This window comes from Bos grunniens, chromosome 5 (genome assembly GCF_055505025.1).
Source record: "Bos grunniens cultivar Pamir isolate PY7600 chromosome 5, Bosgru_T2T1.0, whole genome shotgun sequence".
In the NCBI taxonomy this organism is placed as follows: domain Eukaryota; kingdom Metazoa; phylum Chordata; class Mammalia; order Artiodactyla; family Bovidae; genus Bos; species Bos grunniens.
The window spans coordinates 34,669,617-34,697,280 of record NC_141169.1 but is presented as its reverse complement, the minus strand read 5'-3'; the positions used below and the strand labels follow the sequence as shown (position 1 = coordinate 34,697,280).

General features: G+C 42.0%; 1 protein-coding gene across 2 annotated transcripts in view; it reads right to left on the bottom strand.

Moving 5' to 3' along the window:
- SLC38A1 (solute carrier family 38 member 1) overlaps nucleotides 1-27,664 on the bottom strand; it is a 79,691-nt gene that overhangs the window by 18,498 nt on the left and 33,529 nt on the right. For both annotated transcript variants that reach the window (XR_015163742.1, XM_086399792.1), the window contains exons 6-8: nucleotides 2,724-2,797; nucleotides 1,213-1,305; nucleotides 801-882 (exon numbers count right to left, since the gene is read on the bottom strand). Coding sequence is in view for 1 of the 2 variants with exons in the window: in XM_086399792.1 (XP_086255918.1) it covers nucleotides 801-882; nucleotides 1,213-1,305; nucleotides 2,724-2,797 (249 nt within the window). In the remaining variant the exon portion in view is untranslated. The remainder of the gene's footprint in view (nucleotides 1-800; nucleotides 883-1,212; nucleotides 1,306-2,723; nucleotides 2,798-27,664) is intronic.

The following is a 27,664-nucleotide window of genomic DNA, read 5'->3' as shown; positions in this document are numbered from 1 at the left end:
TCCATGTGACCGAGGAAGAGATACTTCTTTCCCCCTGCTCTCCCCCACTGGCTATGTGTGCCATTCCTCTGAATTATTTATATGACTTCAAAGCTGAATGCACACATTACGTTTTGTCAAATTACAACTTGTCTTATCAATTATTTAAAGAGAAAGTTCCTTTTTGCTTGGCTTGGTGAATATCGTCAAAAAATAAGTCACCACAGGTAGGCATTGCTTACTCCCTAATCGCTTGTATTTGACCTTGAATCCTGATGCTAGAACACTAGGCACTCTGGTTTCTACAATTCTCCCTTGAAAGAAGACAGAGAAACTAAGACTAACAAGAACTGTTGAACAAGAGGTAGTCAAAACACAGCAGTGTGCCAAATGCAGAGGCAACATTTTCCAAGGTTGGCTACATCTTTAACGAGGTTGGCTCATGTCAATTCTGCTCCCAAAATGTTCTGTCTCTTCTTTAAGGAAGAATTTTGGGTCTTAATTTTGCATGTTCTATTTCTGCATTAGAAATACTCCGTATCTGTTCTATTTCAGAGAAACTAGATGTCGATTTCAAGCTCTTGGGAAGTTGCAGGACTTAGCGTCTGTAGCACGGCTGATGAATCTATCTTTTAAATGCTCAGATTCAAACGGTTCTCCTTGCTTCCTTCATTTATAAACCCCTAGAAACAACAAACCAAGAAAAAACAGCCTAGGGAAAATTCTGTTCCTGCAGTCTTCATAAAACAAAAACTTAGGTTATTAGCCCTCATTTCAATTAAAAACATTTTAGTTATCTTTTAAACAACAGTCTAACTTACGAAAATTCCTCTTCTTTTCCCATTAGAAATTTTATGGCAGAAGGTAGCTCATTTTTTACTATGAAGAGGTAGCTCAGCATTGCTAGAAGAAAATGAGAACATTTTTAGAAAGGAGATACCGAGGCTCATGTTGCAAGCTATACAAAGGTGACCAGACTGTCTCTAGACTAACCTTCAGTAGGACATAAAGATGGCTGTAGACACTGTCCAAGTACCCTGGTTGTAAGTGTAACTGGTTGTAAGTGACTACTGTCTCTGCTTCACTTTCATTGCACAATTTTAGCAATGAGAATTGCTAAATTGTGTTAAAATTGAATTGTGTTAAAATTCATGTGGCCACCCAACCACTAAGATTAGAAAAAATAGTAATAACATTCACAACTTTAATGTATAGAAAAAACAATCTTTTTACCTCCAGTGTTCTGTAGGGAGGTGGCTCCAAAGATGACAAGTTTCCCTGTGGTACCAAAGACCTGTTCTCCCAGCTTTTCATAAACCATGCAGCCTGTTTAAAAAACCATAGTTGAGAAAAGAAAAAGTGATGAGTTCCCTACATTAAAAATAGCCAAGATTTCACCATTCTCTTGAATATTCCCCAAGTTACTGTGTCTTTATCAAAAATCATATACATAGTCTTCTTGGCTTTGTAAGGATTAAGGCATTCTCATTACAAAACAAAAACAACTTGTTGACTTTTAAAAATGTCAGACATGAGCACCATTTTTTTTTTCAGGTTGGCTACAAAACATTACAAGTAAATGATTAGGTCATAAGCCTTATTTTTATTTTAATTATCTCAAAAATTTCCCTACTTTACTTGGGGGGAAAGTCCCACTCTAATTTTATTCTCAGGTCTGGTGTATATCATTAAAATAAAAATTTGTTTTAAAAATAAAAACCCTGATGGCTGGGAAGAAAGGTTTCTTTTGAATGAATTACCTGAACTGATGAGGCTAACAAGGAATAATAATATTCCAACAATGCCTTGTGGGTTCTAAATATAATAACATAAAAACATGTAATAACCACGACATTAGAATTTTGATCTTTATTTCAGAGATTTGACACTCACAAAAAAAAGCAGCAGATAATTCTTTCGAGAGAATAATTTGGCTATAGCAAAATTCTAAAGTCTTCAACTGGCTCATCTCAACAAATACTAAAATGTTAAACCATTCATTAAAAAAATGGGTTTATGCTTCTTTTGTAACAGTTCAGCTCACATTTTTCAAAAGGTTCACAGAAAGAAATTGGGCTAGACTATAATTAAACTTCTGTTTATTCTTTCATAAGACTGATGTTTAAACTAGACAATGGTTAGATCCACAGTTTATTACAAAATGTTCCAGTTAAATGGAGTCATCTATATACAGTAATGGTTGGCCAATGTGGTTTTAGCTAACGTAAAAGTCAAAGTATTACAAACATAATCCAGTGTCCCAGGAATAGAAAATAAACACGTCAGGTATTACACTGCCCAGAGAACTTAAGGTCTTTTCACAGCGCACTGACGCCCACATCGCTTGGGAGTCACATTTTCTCCTTGGAATATGCACAAAAGAGAATGAAAGCTCTGTTTACTTTTAAAACCTCGGAGCCTATAATATAAAAGCATGGGATCCTTGGTCTGAATTTATAAACACTTGAGGAAAAACCAAGGTCTTTAAAATGAAGTCATCTTAAACTAGAAAAGCAAGTATATTTGAGGGTTCTCTTTAAATTGCAATGTTATTTGCTTACTATTCATAACAAGCTCATTTATATGTTCCTGTATCTACTAAGTAAATACCACTATAGGTCTTCCAGCGACAACAGGTCAAAGTACTGCTTTTCTTTAATAAACAAGTTGTTGAACAGGGAGAGTATCATTTGTTCAAAATGTCACTGTGAGAATTTATCACTTTGGCTTTACAAACAGCTTACCTGTTTCCTTTGAACAGATCAACAGCAGGTTGATTGAATATATAGACAGCAGTGTTACTGAAGTCAAAAGTACCCTAAAGCAAAGAAAATAAGTCTTGTGATAACTATAAAGACTCTGACCTTAAAATGTAGAAAGGCCAAGGCTGATTAATAGGTTAACACTACTCAGTGATAGAATCCAAATACTGGAACCTACTAGTCACACCCTCCTTAACATCTTCAATAAAAATGTTCTACCGAGTAAAGAATTGCTCATTGGACTGTAACTCCAAGAATTCAAATCTTTTACGTAATTCTAAGCTTAAATATAAATGGCACTCTGGAATCATTTCAATTGAGGCGACTTTTAAAACAACACTGTGAAAGAAAGCTTTTGTGGTCTATGGTACACGTTCTGTGACATCTGAGTGAGGAGGTGTGAGAAGGGAGCGGTGGGGGCTGGGACAGGAAGGCATGAAGCGACCTTTAGGTCAGTCACATGACTTTGGGCACCTTTCTTGAGGTCTCTCATTCCTAGACTCCTTGCCTATAATATAAAGGCAAATGGTGTCTAGGGTTCTTTCCATCTATTTATTCTATGGCTATTTTTGAATAAATAAATTAAACCACTGAGATAATTCACTTTTTTTTTTTTGCTCCCAGTGTCTCTTAAAAGAACCTCCTTTAATGGATGGGAAAATTCTGACAATCATCTGTAATGAAAAGACTTTGTTGAATGATGAACTCATGTTTTTGTTTTAGTACATCTGGCCCATTGCCGAACCTTCCTCAAGAAAAAGCACAGTTAAAAACGATGGGGGAGATGACACAGTTCGGAATCATTTGGTTAAAACAGACATAAGAATTGAAAATAAAGCTTATTTATTAATAAGAACAAAATTCCAGTCTCCTAGATGAAACCATTCACTTCCTGATGTTGGGAAAAATGTCCCGGAAACAAGGCATTTGTGCAATTGATTCCATGTCTGAGTAGTTAAGGCAATTATTTTTCTGGCAAGGACTGTTGGGCAGTGCTTGGCACCTTGTGCAGTTCTCTCTGCAAGGGGCTCCTCCCAGACCTCCCCACATCCCACGCGCCTGCTGAACCCCTGCTCAACTGCCATCTCCTCAGGGGCCTTCCCTTGCCCCAGGCAGAAAGACAGCTTCTTAGCTTTCCCCTGTCTTGCAGCATTTTGTTTCGCCTATGTTTCAACCACGGGGAGATAAATGGGGGAGCAAAGACAGTCAAGGGCAGAGAAGATGAATGGCCAGAGACTGGCCAGGAAACATAAGAGAGTGACAGGGCTCAGAAGAGGTAAAACAAATACTGGGAGAAAGATCAGAAAACCTAACCCTTTGGGTGAAGTTACAACTGACCAGCTAATAAAGGGGAATGTATGTATGACTGTAAGGAAGGGCATCTGGATATGTATTGACTCAGATCTCGGAGGAAGAGGGTGAATAAGAGGGTAAGTCCCTTATTACTTATTCTGGTTGAGGGACATGAAAAGCTGAGAGCAAGCTTTTATTAAGCAATGGAGCAGTTCTGAGATAAGCAGTGGAACATGACTTGATATGCCACAGAGTAAGACACAGGACACAACTGTGCAATGATTTCTCTTTCATCTTGTAAGATAATATTTATGTTGAGGAAGCAGGCTTTGAGTTTCACTCAGAGTTCACTCACGGTGACACTGAAGCCTAAACGGCAATTTCCACATGTGCCTGTGCCAGGCCACAGGGGATTTATTTCTGTGTGGCACGGACAGCTTGGGCTTCCCAACTGGGGGCTGAGTGGGCGGAACTTGAGGATTAGCCATGTGCTCTTCTGGAGCAACTTTGTTCTCTGCTCAATTGACTCTCTTGGGACTGAGCTGGGGAGAAGAGTGCATATTACCACTGGCCCCGAGCTATTGAGTAAAGAGTATGACCTTTCAAAATACATACCTTGTAGGAGGGATAATTACTAATGTCTACCTAATTGCCAACATCCACTGGATCATGGAAAAAGCAAGAGAGTTCCAGAAAAAAATCTATTTCTGCTTTATTGACTATGCCAAAGCCTTTGACTGTGTGGATCACAATAAACTGTGCAAAATTCTGAAAGAGAGGGGAATACCAGACCACCTGACCTGCCTTTTGAGAAATCTGTATGCAGGTCAGGAAGCAACAGTTAGAACTGGACATGGAACAACAGACTGGTTCCAAATAGGAAAAGGAGTACGTCAAGGCTGTATATTGTCACCTTGCTTATTTAACTTCTATGCAGAGTACATCATGAGAAATGTTGGACTGGAAGAAGCACAAGCTGGAATCAAGATTGCAGGGAGAAATATCAATAACCTCAGACATGCAGATGACACCACCCTTATGGCAGAAAGTGAAGAGGAACTAAAAAGCCTCTTGATGAAAGTAAAAGTGGAGAGTGAAAAAGTTGGCTTAAAGCTCAACATTCGGAAAACAAAGATCATGCCATCTGGTCCCATCGCTTCATGGGAAATAGATGGGGAAACAGTGGAAACAGTGTCAGACTTTATTTTTTTGGGCTCCAAAATCACTGCAGAGGGTGATTGCAGCCATGAAATTAAAAGACGCTTCCTCCTTGGAAGGAAAGTTATGACCAACCTAGATAGCATATTGAAAAGCAGAGACATTACTTTGTCAACAAAGGTCCATCTAGTCAAGGCTATGGTTTTTCCTGTGGTCATGTATGGATGTGAGAGTTGGACTGTGAAGAAGGCTGAGTGCCAAAAAATTGATGCTTTTGAACTGTGATGTTGGAGAAGACTCTTGAGAGTCCCTTGGACTGCAAGGAGATCCAACCAGTCCATTCTGAAGGGGATCAGCCCTGGGATTTCTTTGGAAGGACTGATGCTAAAGCTGAAACTCCAGTACTTTGGCCACCTCATGCGAAGAGGTGACTCATTGGAAAAGACTCTGATTCTGGGAGGGATTAGGGGCAGGAGGAGAAGCGGACGACAGAGGATGAGATGGTTGGATGGCATCACTGACTCGATGGATGTGAGTCTGAGTGAACTCCTGGGGTTGGTGATGGACAGGGAGGCCTGGTGTGCTGCGATTCATGGGGTCGCAAAGAGTCGGACACGACTGAGCGACTGAACTGAACTGAACCTAATGGTTAACCAAAGGCCCTCAGCCCGGAAGAACTGGGTCTTCAGTAGCAAAAGAAAGATTCTAAGGAAACATCTTTCCCCCAGCTAGGACCACGTGGTATTCTCGTACCAGAAGCCTCTTTGCCTTTCTTTTGGGTGGACTTTCTTTGGAGATGATGCACTTGTATCAGGGCTTCCCCTGGTGGCACCAGTGGTAAAGAACCCATCTGCCAGTGTAGGACATTCAAGAGTCTTGGGTTCGATCCCTGAGTCGGGAAGATCCCCTGGAGAAGGAAATGGCAACCCACTGTAGTATTCTTGCCTGGGAAATCCCATGGACAGAGGAGCCTAGAGGGCTACAGTCCACAGAGTCGTAAAGAGTAGATACCACTGAAGTGACTCAGCATGCACGCATGCATATCATTTCCTTTTCTTTTCCAAGTGGGAGGAAAGGGTTGATCACAGAAGATTTTAGCAGGAAACTCAGCTATCTTCTTCCCCACACTTAACAATGGCAAACTGAGGTCATCCTACAGTGATGACAAGCCCCTTGCTCCCATGTCTGAGAGCCATCAGGCCACACCCCCAACCAAATGACCCCATAGTAAGTCTGACAGCCAATCCCTGAAGACCCTTTTCTCCATCCCTTCCAATGCATACATCTTCCCTTCCAAGACTGAAAGCTAATATAAAGCAAAAAGCTGTTTCTAAGTTGTCACTAAGAGGTACCTTCTGTGTATATTAAAACTCTAAGACTGCTTTAGCCTGTAACAGAATCTAGCACTAACGGGACTAAGATTTAGAAAAATTCACCTCCCTATTTAGATTCTTAGAAGAAGTGATAAGGTATCTAATTAGTTATCACAGATCCCAGAATAGTTTAAGAGGCTCCAGTGGGAGTTGACGTCTAAAAGACAGACCAGGAAGAATGACTTGAGATACAAAAATGACTTATTTGAACATTTATTTTGAGCATAACTGTGCCCTTATTTGTCCAAGTAAACATCTGGACATATAGTTAGGTTTCCTGGAGGAGAAACATAAGCTGGTATTCCTGAACTAAGAGCAACAGAAATGACTCACGTCTTCAGTTTCATCTGGCTGTCATATAAGCTTTCGTGCTGCTGTGTGTGTGCATGCTCAGTCGCTCAAATAGTGTTCAACTATTTGAGACCCTGTGGACTACAGTCCACAAGGCTCCTCTGCCCATGGAATTTTCCAGGCAAGAATACTGGAGTGGGTTGCCATTTCCTACTCCAGGGAATCTTTCCGACCCAGGGATTGAACCTGCGTTTTTTTGCATCTCCTGCACTGGCAGGTGGATTCTTTACCATTGCTCTTCCTGGGAAACCTTTCACATTGCTAACCACTGACCAAAAGTTTTCATATGGCTGGGGCAAAAGCCAATCACTGAAAAAGGCCTGTTCAATGGGAAGCAAACCTCAGCACCAGGCAGCTGTCAAGGTATGAATAGTCCAAACTGATGTTCAGCCTTGAAGAGGAGAGGATCTAGAACATGACTGGACACAGGCCCTGGGGAAGCAGTGGAGCAAGGTCAGTCTTGTGAAGAATGTGGTCAGGAATTCTGAGAACCCTCATGCATCAGCCATACTTTGTAAACACGGTGCAGGGACATTCCACTAGATTTTGTGTCCCCTGAGAACCAAGAGGCTGGTTCAGATCAGATAAGTCGCTCAGTCGTGTCCGACTCTTTGCGACCCCATGAACCGTGGCATGCCAGGTCTCCCTGTCCATCACCAACTCCCGGAGTTCACTCAGACTCACGTCCATCGAGTCAGTGATGCCATCCGACCATCTCATCCTCTGTCGTCCGCTTCTCCTCCTGCCCCCAATCCCTCCCAGCATCAGAGTCTTTTCCAATGAGTCAACTCTTCCAATGAGGTGGCCAAAGTACTGGAGTTTCAGCTTTAACATCAGTCCTTCCAAAGAAATCCCAGGGCTGATCCCCTTCAGAATGGACTGGTTGGATCTCCTTGCAGTCCAAGGGACTCTCAAGAGTCTTCTCCAACACCACAGTTCAAAAGCATCAATTCTTTGGCGCTCAGCTTTCTTTACAGTCCAACTCTCACATCCATACATGACCACTGGAAAAACCATAGCCTTGACTAGACAGACCTTTGTTGGCAAAGTAATGTCTCTGCTTTTCAATATGCTATCTAGGTTGGTCATAACTTTTCTTTCAAGGAGTAAGCATCTTTTAATTTCATGGCTGCAATCACCATCTGCAGTGATTTTGGAGCCCAGAAAAATAAAGTCTGAGACTATTTCCACTGTTTCCCCATCTATTTCCCATGAAGTGATGGGACCAGATGCTATAATCTTCGTTTTCTGAATGTTGAGCTTTAAGCCAACATTTTCACTCTCTCTTTCATTAAGAGGCTTTTGAGTTCCTCTTCACTTTCTGCCATAAGGGTGGTGTCATCTGCATATCTGAGGTTATTGATATTTCTTCCAGCAATCTTGATTCCAGCTTGTGCTTCTTCCAGCCCAGCGTTTCTCATGATGTACTCTGCATAGCAGTTAAATAAGCAGGGTGACAATATACAGCCTTGACGTACTCCTTTTCCTATTTGGAACCAGTCTGTTGTTCCATGTTCAGTTCTAACTGTTGCTTCCTGACCTGCGTACAGATTTCTCAAAAGGCAGGTCAGGTGGTCTGGTATTCCCATCTCTTTCAGAATTTTGCACAGTTTATTGTGATCCACACAGTCAAAGGCTTTGGCATAGTCAATAAAGCAGAAATAGATATTTTCCTGGAACTCTGGTTAGGAAACAGAATTCTAGACTCCTGGACTCGGGAGAGACCTTGAGAGACTACCCTGCCCAGCTTTTCAGGCAGGATGGGAAACCTCTCTGCTCTGTGCCAACACAAAGGCTTGTAGGTCTGCCAGGTCTCCTGTCAGGAGACACAAGTACAACCCATCCTGATTCTGGAAAGTGCTGTGCAGTGGAACTGAGGCTGAGCTGAAAGCAGTGCTGCTATTTTCATCCTGGGTCCTTATTTTACCCTCCGGACCGACTTGAATCTACTTGAAATCTATCCCCTCTTCCACCTCAAAGTCCATCTGATGGTGCTCATTTTACAATGCTCATTTTAAGACGGTGCTCGTTGACTTGAACATCTCTAGTACTTTCAGCTGTTCATCCATCCCTTTTAATGGCTGTGTGCATGATGGTCTCACATTAGTTTTGGTTCAAAAAGTGCAAAGCACAATAAGATGATTAATTTGTGTTGTACACCCTGCTTCTTTTAAGGCGACCTATTTTGGTTTTCATTTTCATGGAGCGGGTCACACTTTTCATTCTTATTGAGTTTCTGGTAGGAACTGCTGTTAGGCCAATCTTCCTGGTTCCATCCTGTGCACTTTTTGAAAAGTCAAGTATAAGGGTCTGCACTTATTTTCATTACCTTTTATCTTTCCAGTCTCCCAATATTTTTTTAATTGCTGATCCTTTTTACTTATGTATCAATTACCTCATCCAGCTTCCTATCTTGAGTCTACCTTCATCCAAGTCTTCACCCAAGAAGACTCAAGCTTCATCCTGAGTGTGGGTCTAACGCTGAATGGAACAAGACCGTCTGGAAAGTGGCCCCTTGTCCAGACAACTGCTCCAAGTAGACATCACCTCTGACTTCTCGTTAACTCTCTCGTCCCTCATGTCTAATTTATTGGCAAGTGTCTGATCATTTATGCCTCCAAAATATAACCCCAATCCATACACTTCTTTTTTTTTTTTTTTTTTCCTATCTCCACATCCACTACTCAAATCCAAGCCACTATCTTCTTTAATTTCTGGGCAGCTGGGATAATCTCTATGTCTCTTTTTTCTTGATTTTCTTGGACCCAGCAGCCAGAGGAATCTGTTTTATTGCTTTACTATATGTCTCCACTCCTGGACTGCAGGACAGGCCTTGATGGTTTAATTCACAGCCATGGCCTGTCCTAGGGCTTCCCTGGTGGCTCAGATGGTAAAGAATTCACCTGCAATGCTGGAGACATGGGTTCAATCCCTGGGTTGGGAAGATCCTCTGGCGAAGGGAATGGCTATCCACTCCAGTATTCTTGCCTGGATAATTCCATGGACAGAGAAGCACGACAGACCACAATCCATGGGGTCACTAAGAGTCAGACACGAGTGAGTGACTAAGCATGCACTCATGGCCTGTCCTATTTCCTATACTTATAATATCAAACACAGGACATAGCAGACTCTTACCTAAGAAAAAGTGACTTTACAAAGGTTAGAATCTCATTTTTAAGTCACATGAGATTCTGCCAAATATCTTACAAAAATCAAAGTACACTCTGTTTAAGCCAGTCCTGTGACCTGCCAGTTCACTCTTCTGAAAATTTTTATTGGCGTATAGTTGATTTACAATGCTGTGTTAATTTCCACTGTACAGCAAAGTGAATCAGTTATACATATACATATATCCACTCTTTAAGATTCTTTTCCTTGTAAGTCATTACAGAGTACTGAGAAGTATTCCCTGTGTTACCAGTTCATTCTTCAAAAGATAAGTTAGTTAAGCATGACTATTTAGGACATACTTATTTGGCCCAAGGAGCAATATTTTCTGCAGTAATTGCACATAAATAAGCTATTTAGTAATCTGCTCTGGAATGATGTTTGCTGCTGCTGCTAAGTCGCTTCAGTCGTGTCCTACTCTGTGTGATCCCACAGACGGCAGCCCACCAGGCTCCCCCGTCCCTGGGATTCTCCAGGCAAGAAAACTGGAGTGGGCCGCCACCTCCTTCTCCAATGCAGGAAAGTGAAAAGTGAAAGTGAAGTCGCTCAGTCGTGTCCAACCCTCAGCGACCCTATGGACTGCAGCCCACCAGGCTCCTCCGTCCATGGGATTTTCCAGGCAAGAGTACTGGAATGATGTTTGGGCTCTACTTTTTACCACTTTTGAAACCTGGGATGACATTTGTCCATTTTCAGTCCTCTGGCAATATATTCAGAGACGTTTTTCCTCTATTTGCTGCAAGAAAATTTTGTCTCATACATTAAACAATGAACACCTAAACGTCTATTTTAAAAACATTTATCTGTCATTGTTTGAAACATTTATAGGACTGTGATTCTTTATTCTTCTATAATATATACAAAGATTATATGGCTAATGTTTTAAAATTTTTCATTTTTAAAAGTATGTTATGCTAATGAAATAGAAAGCTGTGACAATAAATGGAACCAACACTTAAGATGATTGAAATGTTCTATACCATGGCTGTAGTGGTGATTTCACAACTGTATTTGAGTAAATTCATCCAATCCTACATCCTTTAACTTGAATTAGGAATTTTATAAGTTATACCTTCAAAAAAAAGAAAAAAGAATAAAACCCAACCTAACAACACTTTAAGGCAGATGAAACTATCTTTTTAACAGCCCAGCTATATAACAAGAAATCATATGACATCCTCCAACCGAGCATCAGAGCCCTTGAAAGAGGTGAAGATGAAGCAGCCATCACCACTGTGGATCTAGAAATAGCTCAGATGGGGGTGTTCAAGGCTGCCACACAGGTGAGGGCTTTCAACTCATCCAGGCCCCACTTCTCTCAAAAAAGACAGAACCCTTACTGACCCTCCCAGCATGACTCTCCCTGTCCTCTCCCTTGCCTGAGTTTAAAGCAATTATTCTCAAGCTTTGAGTCTATCTGAATCTCCTTGCTGCTGCTGCTGCTGCTGCTAAGTCGCTTCAGTCATGTCCGACTCTGTGCGACCCCATAGACGGCAGCCCACCAGACTCCCCCGTCCCTGGGATTCTCAAGGCAAGAATATTGGAGTGGGTTGCCATTTCCTTCTCCAATGCAGGAAAGCGAAAAGTGAAAGTGAAGTCGCTCAGTTGTGTCCAACTCTTTGCCACCCCATGGACTGCAGCCTACCAGGCTCCTCCATCCATGGGATTTTCCAGGCAAGAGTACTGGAGTGGGGTGCCATTGCCTTCTCCGCTGAATTTCCTTAGGTTCTTGTTAAAATGAAGATTCTCAGTCAGCAGGTCTGGGATGGGACGTCAGATTCTGTATGTTTCCCAAGCTCCCAGGTAAGCTGATGCCGCTGGTCCATGAACTGCACCTAGAGTAGCCAGGATGTAAAGCTACGAGCTCTGGTCCCCTGGCATGTCCGTCTCAGTGTTTATGTCTCACAACCTCTGGACCAGCGCCACCACATCACCTTCCACACTGTCTGCAGGTGTTCAGGGTGATTACCTGGGACACAGACCCCACCACTGTCCAGGTGAGACTGGGCTGAAGGGAAGCATTTACAGCTGAACCAATGCCATTCCTGTGGGACCCTGACCGACTCTCAGTGTGAAAGTGAGTCCTGTCTGTTTCCTTTGGTTGACTTCCTAAGGGTATTAGGGCATGACTTACTTCACTAGGATACATATATTTTAAATTATTTTTAACTTCACACCCCTCCCCAACTGCCATGTCCTTTCCTCCAAAGGGGCCCCGAGGTTGACCATACTATATAATCCCCCCTCTTCTATCTAAACCTGGATGAGAGTATAAAACCTTTTAAAAAAATAATGTCCAGAGATGCCTGTTTTATTTCTTACCAAGTGATGGCATTTCAGGCTGGTGACCTATTATATCAACTACTTTTGTACCTCTGAAGTACAAATCCACAAGCCAGCTCAGCAAGGAGCAGTGGTGTCCACACCTAACTGTGGGGGGTGGGTGTGGGTGTGGGGATCGGGGATGGGGGTGCGAAGCTGGATTTTCCAAGTAAAGGTCTTGGCTGTCAGGGTGCTGTGACTGGAGACAAGGGCTAGGCCTGAGATTGTTTGAGAGACCCTGACACCTGGCTGAGACAGGCTGAAACCCTGTTATCAGCCTGTCAATTCCTAGGCCCAGTCCTCCAACCCAAACCTTAAGAGCACAGTTACTATCTTCCTTTTTGTAGTCACTTCAGCCCAAACAAGGAGCTGAGCTGGTCCTAGGAAAGTGGATCTGGGGCCTATTTTCAGCTGACCTGTCCTCCGCCTGCACTCCCAACCTTAGGGCATTGCCCTTTCTGCAGATTCTTAGGAAAAAGCTAGGTTTCTGGTAATCTCCTGTCTCTTTTCAGTTCTGCTTTGAGAAGAAAAGGGAACATAGGGGTAACCAAGGGTGGACACAGGCATCTCGGCAGAGCTCCGGCGGCCCAAGGCCCAGAGCCACGCAGAGTCGTGTCTGCATTGGCCCGAAGTGCTCCTCTGGGAACACAGGGCCAGGGCACCTTCCTGGAAGGGTGTCCAAGAGGAAGAATTCACTAACCACATTCTACACTAGTAGGGGCTGTTCATCTGAGAAGGCAGAGGCTGGGAGAACATCAAGGTCAAGGAAGAAGAGCTAGAAGGGAGGAATGAACAGCTCTTTCTTACCACAAGGGAGGCCGTGAAAGTAAGCAATTACTAGTTGAATCATTACTGTAGCTCCTCTTCTTTCCTCACCAGAAAAGAACACCAGCTTCCTGTGAGATCTGGAGAGCCCCTGCCTAAGAACCGAATGACAAGCTGGTGTTTTTCTCTCAGACCAAGTCACTCAGGAAAGAATGATCTTACTAGCATCCCTATGCTAAGGCCTCAGGCGGCTGCGGACGCCTCTCTGCTCTGCCTGCATGTGTCTCTGAGCCGTGGGGCTCTGTGCAAGAGTGCTGGCACCTGAGGTGCAGCGAGAGCACCAGTGCTCTGTGGCTTGGTGCTCACAAAAGCTTTCTTGAATTGAAAAATACTCTGACATGCTAACGTTATTTTATCATGCAGATATCTCTGTTTCTATATCCTTTGATATCCCCAGTGCCTGGGAGAGTGTCTGGCACATAAAATATACCAATAAATATTTGATGAATAAATGAATTATTTCCTTAAAAAATATAAAACTTTTGCCATCCTCATCATTAGAATAGTCCACATGAAAACTCCTTCGCTGGAGAGAAAGTGGTCTTTATTACTCATCCTGCTTTTATCTAACATCGTGTCCCCCCAAACTGCAGCCCCTCACTATCATAGACAGTCCACTGTCTATGTGGACTCATAGACAGAGATGCTGATTGAGGCAGAATATGTGCAAGAAAATGTAAAACCCGAGGACAAGGGAATTGAACAAAGTGTAGGAAAAGCTCTGTCTCCTGGCCAATCATCTTTCTCCAGTCCTTCCCTGTGATGCTGGCCTCTGCCAAGCTCTCTTCTACCTCCCACCTTTCTTCCACATTTCCAGGCTGTCTCCACCTTCCCCATTTTCTCATTCACCTCTCATCTCCACTGACTCTCCCCACTCTTTCACTCCACCCTCAACTCTTCATATAAGAAATCTCTCTATGACGTGAATTCAGTTCAGTCACTCAGTCCTGTCCGACTCTTTGCGACCCCATGAACAGCACCATGCCAGGCCTCCCTGTCCACCACCAACTCCCGGAGTCCACCCAAACTCATGTCCATTGTGTCGGTGATGCCATCCAACCATCTCATTCTCTGTCGTCCCCTTCTCCTCCTGCCCTCAATCTTTCCCAACAATCAGGGTCTTTTCAAATGAGTCAGCTCTCCAGATCAGGTGGCCAAAGTATTGGACTTTCAGCTTCAACATCAGTCCCTCCAATGAACACCCAGGACTGATCTCCTTTAGGATGGACTGGTTGGATCTCCTTGCAGTCCAAGGGACTCTCAAGAGTCTTCTCTAACACCACAGTTCAAAAGCATCAATTCTTCTGTGCTCAGCTTTCTTTATAGTCCAACTCTCACATCCATATTTTAAAATACTGCTGAAGAGAGCAGAGTGCCTGCTGGGGATGAAGGAAGGGCTGGAGAGCCCAATGAGGTGAATTTGAAATGTCATTCATCTGTGTGGTCAGGGAGCTCAGGTTCAGGGCTTTTCCAGGATACTGTGATACAGCACCAGTGGAGGAAGGGAATTTCAGGTGTGGGGAAGTGAGGAGTTTAAGTGAAGGGCTGTGACATCTAAGCTGGACAGGGAAGGAAGCACAGAGGTTTTAAAAGACATACAAGGCACAGTTGGGAGTATCCAAAGGGAAGCCCTTGGAGGGAAGTAGAGGAGGCTGTGGTCTGGAGCAGGGTGTCTAGCGGGTACGTGCAAAGTGGGTGGTGCAGTATAGTTTCTGGTCTGGGTAGTGATGCCAGTGGGAGAGGCTTAAGTGGAGAGGAAAGGGCACACAGAAGAAGTATTTTTTGATGAGAGCTTAAATGGAAGAACACACGCCTGAAAATTAGGAGAGAGGGACAAGCTGTTCTAATTCATGAGGAAATTTTAAATATTTTGAAAAATTCAAAATTATTTTTTACATAACAAATGCACCTCCTAGAGCTTTCATTTACTTCAATGAGAATTCGGTATAATTAAGCACTTTGTTGATCACTGCTAACAATAAATTTATATTAACAATAAGACCCTGATGCTGGGAAAGATTAAAGGCAGGAGGAGAAGGGGATGACAGAGGATGAGATGGTTGGATGGCATCACCAATTCAATGGACATGAGTTTGAGCAAGCTCTGGCAGTTGGTGATGGACAGGGAGGCCTGGTGTGCTACAGTCCATGGGGTCACAGAGTCGGATACGACTGAGCAACTGAACTGAACAGAACAATAAATTTAAATATTCACTCTGTCAGGCCCACACTAAACACTTTTAACAGTATTTTACTTATGAATAGTACTATTACTACCTATTTTACAGATAAGGAAACTAAAGTTCAGAGAGGTTGAATATTTTATCCAAGGTCACAAAGCCAGCATCGTAGCCCTCAAACTCTGGCAGTTGAACTCCAGAGTCTTTATCCACCGTACTTTACTGTCTGCCAAAGTCAAATGTCCACAGAAGAATACCAGTGTGAAAAGCAAGAGCCTAACAGAAGACAAAAAACTTAGATTAAAATATATCCAAGTATTAGTAATTGAGCTTGTTTTAACAGACTTTGAGTGATTTTTTAATATTTTATACATTTTCAAAATGGCCTTAATGATTATCTTACTTTTACAATAGTAGTATTAAAACAAAAAATATAAAGAATCTTTCAAATGCCAGCATCATTATTCCAAACCCTTTTTTGGGAGGTATGTATCTGTTTAAGCCCAAAGCTTATTAATATAATTCCCATTTAATTTAAGGAACTCATGAAATACTTATGGAAAAGAGCAGAAACATCTAGTTATTCAGTCCCAAAATGGACTTCTTAGTCACTACACCCTGATTAAATTTCAACATTCTGAGGGTCAGAAGACCAGCACACTAGGATCTAGTAGCATGTGATTATTTGTAATATTTACAAAGTGAACAAGAGAATTAAAGGGATGGTTTTTAAAGGCTGGACAGGGAACAGGTGAGGATCAATTATTTGTACAATTCCATTACTTCTCTTGTAGGCAAATCTAAATTCTGTGGTGCAAAGATTCTCTTAAACTAGCCTCACTGTTGATTCAGTTCAGTTCAGTCGCTCAGTCGTGTCCGACTCTTTGCGACCCCATGAACCACAGCACGCCAGGCCTCCCTGTCCATCACCAACTCCTGGAGTTCACTCAGACTCACGTCCATCAAGTCAGTGATGCCATCCAGCCATCTCATCCTTTGTCGTCCCCTTCTCCTCCTGCCCCTAATCCCTCCCAGCATCAGAGTTTTTTCCAATGAGTCAACTCTTCACATGAGGTGGTCAAAGTACTGGAGTTTCAGCTTCAGCATCATTCCTTCCAAAGAAATCCTGGGCTGACCTCCTTCAGAATGGACTGGTTACAACTATAGGCAAAAAAAACACGAAGTGGCGACACAGGCTTTCTTTCTTGTGGATACAACTTCCTCATTTAAACTCAGACCTCCTCCTAAGTTTCTTAGCTTCTCAAAAGCATCAACTAAACTGATAAACTCTATTTCTATCTGTGTATCTCTTTTAAAAACTTCTTTCTCTTTAGGATTATATTAGATATTGTTTGATTTGATCACCAGTGATATACACTCCTTGCCTTAGACAAAACAAAGTACTGGTCACTGTTGATTAGGTCATTTGTTTTGTCTAAGGCAAGGAATGTATTTCACCGGTGATCAAATCAAACAATATCTAATATAATCCTAAAGAGAGAGAAGTTTTTACGTAGATAGAAATAGAGTTTATCAGTTTAGTTGATGCTTTTGAGAAGCTAAGAAAGTTAGGAGGAGGTCTGAGTTTAAATGAGGAAGTTGTATCAGCAAGAAAGCCATGTGCCACCACTTCCTGTTTTTTGACTATAGTTATTGATAGAAGGTTGTGGGTTTTGTGAGCGCTCCATTTTTAACTTGAGAAATGGCCTCCTTCCATTCCACAAGGATCACTTCCTTGTGGCTTCCCTTCTCCTCAAAACTATATCCTTACCTTTCAAAATGATGCCTCCTTTATTACACTCTAAAGATGTGACCCCTGAGTGACAAAAGAATTCCATATAACCATTAGGTAAAGGAATCTGCTATACTTGATGGGCTGTGTGGACTTCCATTCCAGTAGGAATAGTGGAATACAGGCTCAATTCACACTTTTTCTGTTTCCAAGGTAACAACCCATACACTTAAGGTGAGTTAAGAGGAATACATCATCATTGCCCTCCCGTCCCCTCTCCCACTCCCAACTGGTGTCATCCTGGGCAAGTTACTTAGCCTCTGTAACTCTTAGCTTCTTTATTTGTAAAATGGGATGCTAAATAGAATTGTTATAAAGACTCCATGAAACAATGCATACTTTATAGGTATCTTCATTTTTTAACCCTTAAAAAAAAAATTTAAGCCATTCTCGTCTAGCAAGCCATACAAATAGAGGCTGCAGGTGGCTTTTGTCTGTGGACTATAGTTTGCTGACCCTGATACAGATGTAGATCACTGATACAGTGTGCCTGACCAAAGGTGAAGCCTGGGGCCATAGAACAAAGCCAGACTAACTGGCCCACGCCAGGGCAGTTTTCCAATCTACTAAACTGCCTGCTACTCTGTGAGTTCAAGCTACTCTGGAAAATCCAAATTTCTGGACTGTGTGGACCTACTGTGTGACACATCTGTCTTACTGTAACCCAGAAGAGTAAACGTTAAAGGCATTCTATGCATCATGGCCATGAATAGTACTGTTAAAACCTCAGACAGTTTAGTTAAGCTGCTTCATGCAGACTAAGAAAAACACAGGGCTCCAAAATGGGGCCACACTGCTGCCCTTGGGTAGCACCAGGGCCCTGGATGCAACTCAGCATAGGAAGACCTGAGTGAAGACTCAGTGTACGTACTGCGTGTTTATGCACACGTGCACACTCACACGCACACCACTCCTATACCTCTGGGGCCAAGAGCATCGACTTCTTGGAAGCCCTTATCAGACACATCTCAGATGATTCATCAACGAAGCATAACTGCTCAATTTTTAAAAACAGTGGGTGGGACCGATCTCTTACACTTGCCAACTCCTTCTGTTTACAAAATAGGCACTCATTTTTAGCACAACACTAACCCCTTTCCTATTTCCCCATTTCTGAAAAGCTTCCTCATCCAGTGAATTTCAATAGAGTTCAAGGGCACTACTACTGTCCTTTCTACATGTATTCCAAATGCTGGCAAGCCTGAATGTACCACTGCTCCCCTTCCAGTATCATTATTCCCAAACAAGAGACTCTGAGGCCAATGATATTTGCTGCCAGCTGAAGGATAACAATTTTCTCTTCAAATCATTTCCAAGGAACGGAGACCATAACTCAAAGAATTTTGAAAACAAGTAAGTGACTGACAAGATGGAAGATGAGTGAGCCTCTACCCAGGGACCTCCTAGGATCATCAGAAGAGCAGCATTTCCTATTGACTTCCTCTTTATTGTGCCTGTTTTGATATCACAACATCCAATTTGGTCTTTCCTTAGGAGGCCAAGAACTGCCTGCTTCAGAGCCCCTAGAGAAGACAACTCAACATTTACCAGGAATGATTTGATAAATATCACACAGACCCTCTTTGTTATGGCTAAGAGGAAAATTATCATCTTTGGTGGGTATGATTCAAACTTTTAGGAATGTATCTAAAGTAATAAAGCAATGAAAGTTCGAGACCATGCAGAATATTTGCAAAGGTACACTGCAACCTCACTCCAATTTGGTAAAATTTGCAGAAAAAGATTGAGAGACTCCAGAGAGCTATGCTGAGGCAGTTGTTTAAGACAGCAAATCTCCTGATAGAACAAGAAGCCCATATTTGTGACACGACAGTAATGATCAAATAACCGTAATATATGAACAGGATTTAGGGCAATGTGTTGATGAGTCTGTTGTTCTAATTCCATTTCTGCCTACCCCTTATGCAGGCTGAATTGTAAAACACTAGAGAAGGCATCTGGTAGTCTGATCTTGGCTTATAGCATTCCTCATTTTTTAGATTTATCTTTACTGAATGGCTATTTACTGATTTGTTTGCAAACACTGTGATTATAGGCAATACGGTATTGCATCTTTTTGGTGGTAGGATAGTGATAACCATCTACAAAGGTAAATATTAAGAGAGGGACTTTACCTACAATTGGAACAAACAATCCACCACAAAGTGAAGGTAATTGCTGTAAACTAACAATGAAAATTACTGTCCTTTCTGCAAACAGCAATTTAGCAATAAATGCCCTTTTAGCAATGCAGTGCTAACCTCATAGTAATTCTTAACAGTCTCTATTTTGATTTTTCAAATGAAAGAGGCATTCCCAGGAAAGTAACCAAAGGGTGGTGAGTCCCTTGCTAACCTTCTCTAATTTTCATTACATCTCCACAGCCTACTTAAAATTGGAGGGTGAACTAAATCTCATAGTTGACTTTTTTCCTTCTGATAAGTTTGCAAAATTATAAGGGACATTGTTTGCCCTAAAGCCTTTGTAAGACTAAGCTAATTCTCACATAGTCATTCATTCATTTCAGGAAAACTTTATTGAGATCAGCTATAGGCAAGCACTGTTTTGGATTTTGTGGTGAGGGGGAGAATAAGGAAGAATTAGACATTAATCCTGCCCTTGTAGGGATCAGTGCTCAACAGGAAACAGTATATGCCTAAATAATGGAAGTATGTGTGCTGTGCTGAGTTGCTAAGTCATGTCCAACTCTTGGGAGAGCCCATGGATGGTAGCCCACCAGGCTCCTCTGTCCATTTTCTAGGCAATACTGGAGTGAGCTTCCATTTTCTACTCCAGGGGATCTTCTCAATCCAGGGATTGAACCCATATTTCTTGTGTCTCTAACACTGGCAGGCAGACTCTTTACCACTGCGTCACCTGAGAAGCCCTAAATAATGGAAGTGCTATTTGCTATAAAGGCTACACCAAAAAAAGAAGAAAGGGAGATCCTTCCCTCTATCTTGGAGGATCAGAGAAACCTTTTTGGAGATGGCATCTGGCCTGGGTCTTAGAGGAATGTCAGGATTCAGAAGCACAGGGATGGTACGGGAGTGGGGTGGCCCCCACTGGGTAGTGGAAAGGCCGAGATGATACGCACAGTCCCGGTGGCCTCTGTGGCTGATGCAGAGGCAGTCTGCAGGGAGATGAAGGGAAAATGCAGATTGGAGCAGGTGGCACTGTACTGATGGCTCATTCTAGCTCTTGTGGTCTAAATAATCACACTGAATTTTTTTTTTTTCTCAAGTTTTCTGAAGGTAAGAGAAAAAGTCTCATTGCAGTAGTTTTAAGTTCTTTAAAAAACAATTTCTTAACTAATTTCTTCCCCTAAAGTATATGGTGAAAAAGATACGTTAAGGAGTGTAAACTTTCCACTCCCATTCCACCCCTAGGCCCTGTGTCACACTCCCAAAGTAGCCACTGTCAACAGTTTTCTTGTGAACCTTCCCCACAAAGTCTATGTAATATACGTACATATACTCAATCTATCCCCATGCTCACTTCCACCCAATATTCAGTTTGCTTCTACATAATAACATCCCTGGAAAATTTCTCCATAGCAGGACATATAAGTCTATTTCACTCTTATAAATAGTAGTCTAATGGGAAATAGATGGGCAAACAGTGGAAACAGTGTCAGACTTTATTTTGGGGGGCTCCAAAATCACTGCAGATAGTGACTGCAGCCATGAAATTAAAAGACACTTACTCCTTGGAAGGAAAGTTATGTCCAACCTAGAGAGCATATTCAAAAGCAGAGACATTACTTTGCCAACAAAGGTTTGTCTAGTCAAGGCTATGGTTTTTCCTGTAGTCATGTATAGATGTGAGAGTTGGACTGTGAAGAAGGCTGAGTGCCAAAAAATTGATGCTTTTGAACTGTGGTGTTGGAGAAGACTCTTGAGAGTCCCTTGGACTGCAAGGAGATCCAACCAGTCCATTCTGAAGGAGATCAGCCCTGGGATTTCTTTGGAAGGAATGATGCTAAAGCTGAAACTCCAGTACTTTGGCCACCTCATGCGAAGAGTTGATTCATTGGAAAAGACTCTGATTCTGGGAGGGATTGGGGGCAGGAGGAGAAGGGGACGACAGAGGATGAGATGGCTGGATGGCATCACTGACTCAATGGACGTGAGTCTGGATGAACTCCAGGAGTTGGTGATGGACAGGGAGGCCTGGCGTGCTGCGATTCATGGGGTCGCAAAGAGTCGGACACGACTGAGTGACTGAACTGAACTGAACTGAATATTCCATTTCATGGAACTATTATGGTTATTTAACCAATTCCCTAATAATGAACTTGATGTTATTTGACTTTGCTATTTCTTGGTTTTCAATTCTTAATTACAAAAAATTTAGTTAAAGTCCTGGAAGGAATTAGGTTCAAGGGCAGTGAGCAATCTTAAATAGTACATGAGGCAAAGGCAAGTACACATAAAGACAAATATGAAGCAGTTCACAAAGCCTACTGGTTTTACAATATACTTGAGGCTTGTATAGGGTGTCCCAGGCGGCTCATGTGGTAAAGAATCCCCCTGCCAGTACAGAGCCACAGGAGACCCAGCTTAGGACTGGGAAAATCCCCAGGAGGAGGAAATGGTAACCCATTTCAGAATTCTTGCCTGGGAAATCCCATGGACAGAGGAGCCTAGCAGCCTACAGTCCACAGGGTCACAAAGAGTCAGATATGACTAGGTGACTGAACACATGAGGCATGTATTATACTTGCTGAGACCAGGAACTTGACCACCCCTGATACACAATTTGGTATCCTTGGTATTCCTGAACTATTTCCATTACAAAAAAGGTGGGTGATGGTTCTTGGTGGAACAGCAGTAAAGTAGTTCAAGAATACTGACTGATTTTACAAGGTATTTTGTATTACTGATTTTTTGTATTACTGATTTTTCAAGAGATAAGGGATTAACTTGCAAGTACCCATTGATAAGAATAAGATTTGTCTCAAGAAGTACATTAATAATGTAAGTTTGGCTTCTGAAGGCATCACTAAAAGGCAGTACAGTGTTTTAGGTCACTCAGGTTCTAGAGTCAAGAGATTCTGAATGCAACTCTGGCTCCCCTACTTTCTAAGGTGTTATTAAACATCAGTTACTTCATCATTAAAATGGGGGTAATATTTACTTCATAGTGTTGCTGTGGGGATTAGATGAGATAATATGGTATATATAGTTACCGTTCAACAAATGTTACCTACTATTTAGTAGCTACCTAGTTAATACTTTAGCAAATGCTTAGTACATAGTGTTACTATGTACCAGCCACTCCTGGTTATCTCTCCATCTCCCTCTCTCTCTCTTTCCTGCTCGTCTATACACACACTCATTAGTTTCTTAAAGGAGCCTGATGGGGTCATTACTAATTAATACATGTTTTATTGCATGTCACTTTTCAAAGTGTGCTTTTAGACATTATCCTTTTTATTCTCATCACCACTACCTAAGTGAGACAGAAAATGGAAAACACCAAAAATAGGCAGGAGTAATAATCAACCAAAATAAAATTTAAATTATTACTCCACACAGATTATAATGTTATTTCACAACGATCATTTTGAACAGATAGTTTACAAACTCAGTGTTTACAATAAACTGTGATATCTCTTTGAGCTCCTAGGAATATCATGAATTACATTCTTCTTTTTCATGGTTTTAAACTTAAAGGTTACATGATTAAAATAATAATACATGCTAAGAAGTTAAGGAAAAATATAAAGCATTTATTACTTTATCAGCTTCTATATAGTGTAATTAACTTCTCATTAACCTGGCACAGTGAGATGACATGTTCTTTAGAGATTAATTTTCTATAAAATGTAGGCCTTTAATAGAAATCTTCAGAAAATGCAACTTTCCTGTTTTGGGAAATGGTAATGAGAAACGCTAGGCTGGAAGAAGCACAAGCTGGAATCAAGATTGCTGGGAGAAATCTCAGTAACCTCAGATATGCAGATGACACCAGCCTTATGGCAGAAAGTGAAGAGGAACTAAAAAGCCTCTTGATGAAAGTGAAGGAGAAGAGTGAAAAAGTTGGCTTAAAGATCAACATTCAGAAACAAAGATCATGGCACCTGGTCCCATCATTTCATGGGAAATAGATGGGCAAACAGTGGAACAGTGTCAGACTTCATTTTTTGGGGCTCCAAAATCACTGCAGATGGTGACTGCAGCCATGAAATTAAAAGGTGCTTACTCCTTGGAAGGAAAGTTATGACCAACCTAGATAGCACATTGAAAAGCAGAGACACTACTTTGCCAACAAAGATCCGTCTAGTCAAGGCTATGGTTTTTCCTGTGGTCATGTATGGATGTGAGAGTTGGACTGTGAAGAAAGCTGAGCACTGAAGAATTGATGCTTTTGAACTGTGGTGTTGGAGAAGACTCTTGAGAGTCCCTTGGACTGCAAGGAGATCCAACCAGTCCATTCTGAAGGAGATCAGCCCTGGGATTTCTTTGGAAGGAATGATGCTAAAGCTGAAACTCCAGTACTTTGGCCACCTCATTGGAAGAGTTGACTCATTGGAAAAGACTCTGATGGTGGGAGAGGTTGGGGGCAGGAGGAAATGACAGAGGATGAGATGGCTGGATGGCATCACCGACTGGATGGATGTGAGTTTGAGTAAACTCGAGGAGTTGGGGATGGGCAGGGAGGCCTGGTGTGTTGCAATTCATGGGGTCGCAAAGAGTTGGACACAACTGAGTGACTGAACTGAACTGAATGTGAAATAACAAACAAAACAAAAGCCATCATTCTTCCATGCTAATATTTACTTTTAATTCCTAGTTTTGCTATAATGAATTTATGGGGAAGCTGTGCAAAGAGATTAGCAAGAGAGGAGGAGGATACAGTGCAGAGAGATTTCTTCAGCATCCATTGCCTTTCCCTTGGACCCCACTCTTAGGAAAACTCGATTAGATAGGAGCATCTCACCCTTACTTTGATGGGCTTCCCTGGTGGCTCATATGGTAAAGATTCTGCCTGCAATGTAGGAGTTCTGGGTTCAGTCCCTGAGTAGGGAAGATTCCCTGGAGAAGGGAATGGCCATGACTCCAGTATTCTTGCCAGGAGAATTCCACAGACAGAGGCTACAGTCCACGGAGTTGCAAAAAGTTGGATACGACTGAGCAACTAACACTTTGACGCTGTGCCTCAGCACATCCCCAAATTGCTGCTTCAGGGAACAGCCCCATTATTTATTTATTTTTTTTAACAAAGAACATATACATTCAGAACAACTGTAAGCTGAGAGTCCCCATGACCGTATTTCCTGTTTCTTAAGATGCCAATATAAGGCCTCAGAAAGGCTCTGGATAACACAAATCCTCACAGTATTCTTATAATAGGGCAGAATTCACTGAATCAGATGTGCTTTAAACATGAATGATAGCCATTATAGTCAGGTCCCCCAAATAAGCCCTAGTCTCATCCAAGAAAAAGCAAGCACCCCAGCAAGTTTCCAGATGACCCCAGTGAAGAGTCCGGCACCCAGCCTCAGTGAGACACAGAGGAGCCTTCCCAGCTGCTTTTCTAAAGAAGCCTGGGCAGGCTTGGACTCCTTCTCGGTGTTGGCCAATAAGAGTCTGGAACAGGGCCCTGTACCACATGAATTATCTTCATCCTGCCAACTGCTTCTTGGCTTTGAGCAGCTGTGGGAGCAGCTGGTTTTACAACACAGAGTGAACCCTTGTTCTGAGGTAGGAGAGTTCTGCCTTCTGTGAAAAACTTGTAAGTTTGGGTCTCTATACAACTACCTTCAAGGGCTTTACCCTGAAGATTTGGTGTGTGGTGCTGGCTATTCATGGATCTTGCAAAGAACCAACCAACCTATGATGGTTTTATCCAGAGGAGATCTTCCTACAACTATAAAAGTCACCGTTATCTAAGTCTTCGCCTCAATAAGAAACTGAAGAGTCATAAGACAAGACTTCTCCCTGAACCAGTGTAACTAAAAATCAACCACGTTTCAGGAATGGTTGATGGAATGCTGGAATTTACTAAGGCTTCCCCTGCTTCAATAAACCTGTAAAGGGATTTTTTTTAAAGGCACAAAACTGCTAGGATAGTAAGAATAGGAGAGAAGAGACAATTACAAAGTTTCAGAAGCTGGAAAGCAGACAGATCTGAAAGCTAAATTTGCAGTGGAGAAAGCCAAGCCAGTTTACACCAGAGAATTCCCAAAAGGCCCTGGGGGCATTACTGGAAGTGGGCAACAATGAACACGATGAGCTTCAATAAAGAGGATCTGTCAAACTTCAAGAAATAGCCAAATTCCTCAGACCAGGTATCTACTCTGTAAATTGAGCTGACTGTTCCTCTCCCATATAGGCAAAAAAAATATTCTCTGAAGAGTATAAACTGTAAGTCTCCAAGTGAGAGACCCAGCACAACTTGTCGGGGAGGGGTACTGCAATGAAAACCAGGATTGGGTGCACATGCACAGAGATATTCCCCCAAGCCATTTCCGTCTACTTGGTCCCAAGAAAGACGGCAGCAACGTCCAGGCCTTACAGGAAGATCTCTGGGTGATGTGAACAGCCAAGGAGAAACTGACATGGCTGGTTCCCCAAGAAAAGGGCTACTGACAGCATCTTTAGTTAAGCTATTTCCAACAAGCCCCACTCATGTATACCAGATTTCAATTAGCCTCGTTCTCCCCCCACCCCCTGGCAATTCTTGAATACAGCAGACAGAGAGGGACAACCTGACATCTAAGGAAAGGTTCTAAAATGAAAGCGTCCAAAACAGAAAAGTCAACTTGCATCACAAGAGTACAATCATCAGCAGAACTCAGATTATAGAAACTCTGTAGGACAAATGGCCTAGTTTCTTGAACAAATAAATTGCACAGAAGAGAATACAAGAGAATGGGGGGCCTACAGACTCAAGAGACTTAAACCACATACCAAACACTCATACTGTATGGACCTTATTTGAGTATTGATGTGAACAATCCAATTGTTTTTTTAAAATGAGATAATCAGAGCAATTTAAATATAGTTTCGATATTTGATGATATTAAGGAACTATGGTTAATTTTGGGGGTATGACATATTATGGTTATGTTTTACAGCCCTTATATATTAGTGAAATACACTGAAATATTTTTGAATGAAATGATGTCTTGGATTTGCTTCAAGACAACCTGGGAAAGGGGCTGACTAAACAAGCAAGGTCATGAGATAAAGGGAAGAAGGGAAGCTTTTAGATTCTCTAAACGAAGATCATGGCATCCGGTCCCATCACTTCATGGGAAATAGATGGGGTAACAGTGGAAACAGTGTCAGACTTTATTTTTGGGGGCTCCAAAATCACTGCAGATGGTGACTGCAGCCATGAAATTAAAAGACGCTTACTCCTTGGAAGGAAAGTTATGACCAACCTAGATAGCATATTGAAAAGCAGAGACATTACTTTGCCAACAAAGGTCCATCTAGTCAAGGCTATGGTTTTTCCTATGGTCATGTATGGATGTGAGAGTTGAACTGTGAAGAAGGCTGAGCACCGAAGAATTGATGCTTTTGAACTGTGGTGTTGGAGCAGACTCTTGAGAGTCCCTTGGACTGCAAGGAGATCCAACCAGTCCATTCTGAAGGAGATCAGCCCTGGGTGTTCTTTGGAAGGAATGATACTAAAGCTGAAACTCCAGTAGTTTGGCCACCTCATTGGAAGAGGTGACTCATTGGAAAAGACTCTGATGCTGGGAGGGATTAGGGGCAGGAGGAGAAGGGGACGACAGAGGATGAGATGGCTGGATGGCATCACTGACTCGATGGATGTGAGTCTGAGTGAACTCCGGGAGTTGGTGATGGACAGGGAGGCCTGGCGTGCTGCGATTCATGGGGTTACAAAGAGTCGGACATGACTGAGCGACTAAACTGAACTGAACTTGGTGTTTGAAATTTTCCATAACTGAGAAAAATGATCACTAGAATCCTCAGGGAAAACAATGAAATCATAAAACAGAAATAAAATAATATAAAAAAAGGAACATTCAAAGAATGTTTAAAACCTCCTGTAAATAAAAAATAAGAAAAAATAAAACATTCAGTAAAGAGTTGGAGAAAAACTTGATGGCATATCCCAGAAAGTACAGTGAAAAAGTATACAAATTAAATAAAGAAAAGAATAAAAAGTTAGAGGGCTAGTCCAGAAGGTCTAAAATCTTGGTAACAGTTTTAGAAAGAGAGAAAAAGAGAAAGAGCAGGAAGAAATTCATCAAGACAACAATGTAAGAAGATGTTCCAGAACTGAAGAGCATAAATTTCTAAAAGAAAAGCTGTACCAGTTGCCTGAGACAATGGATGAAAAGAGATACATAGCAAGATACATCATTGTGAAACTTCAGAACATTGGGAACAAAGAGATTTGGCAAGTTTCCAGGAAAGACAAAGTAAAAACAAAAACCCTGGCTATATATAAAAGATCCGGAATCAGAAGCATTTT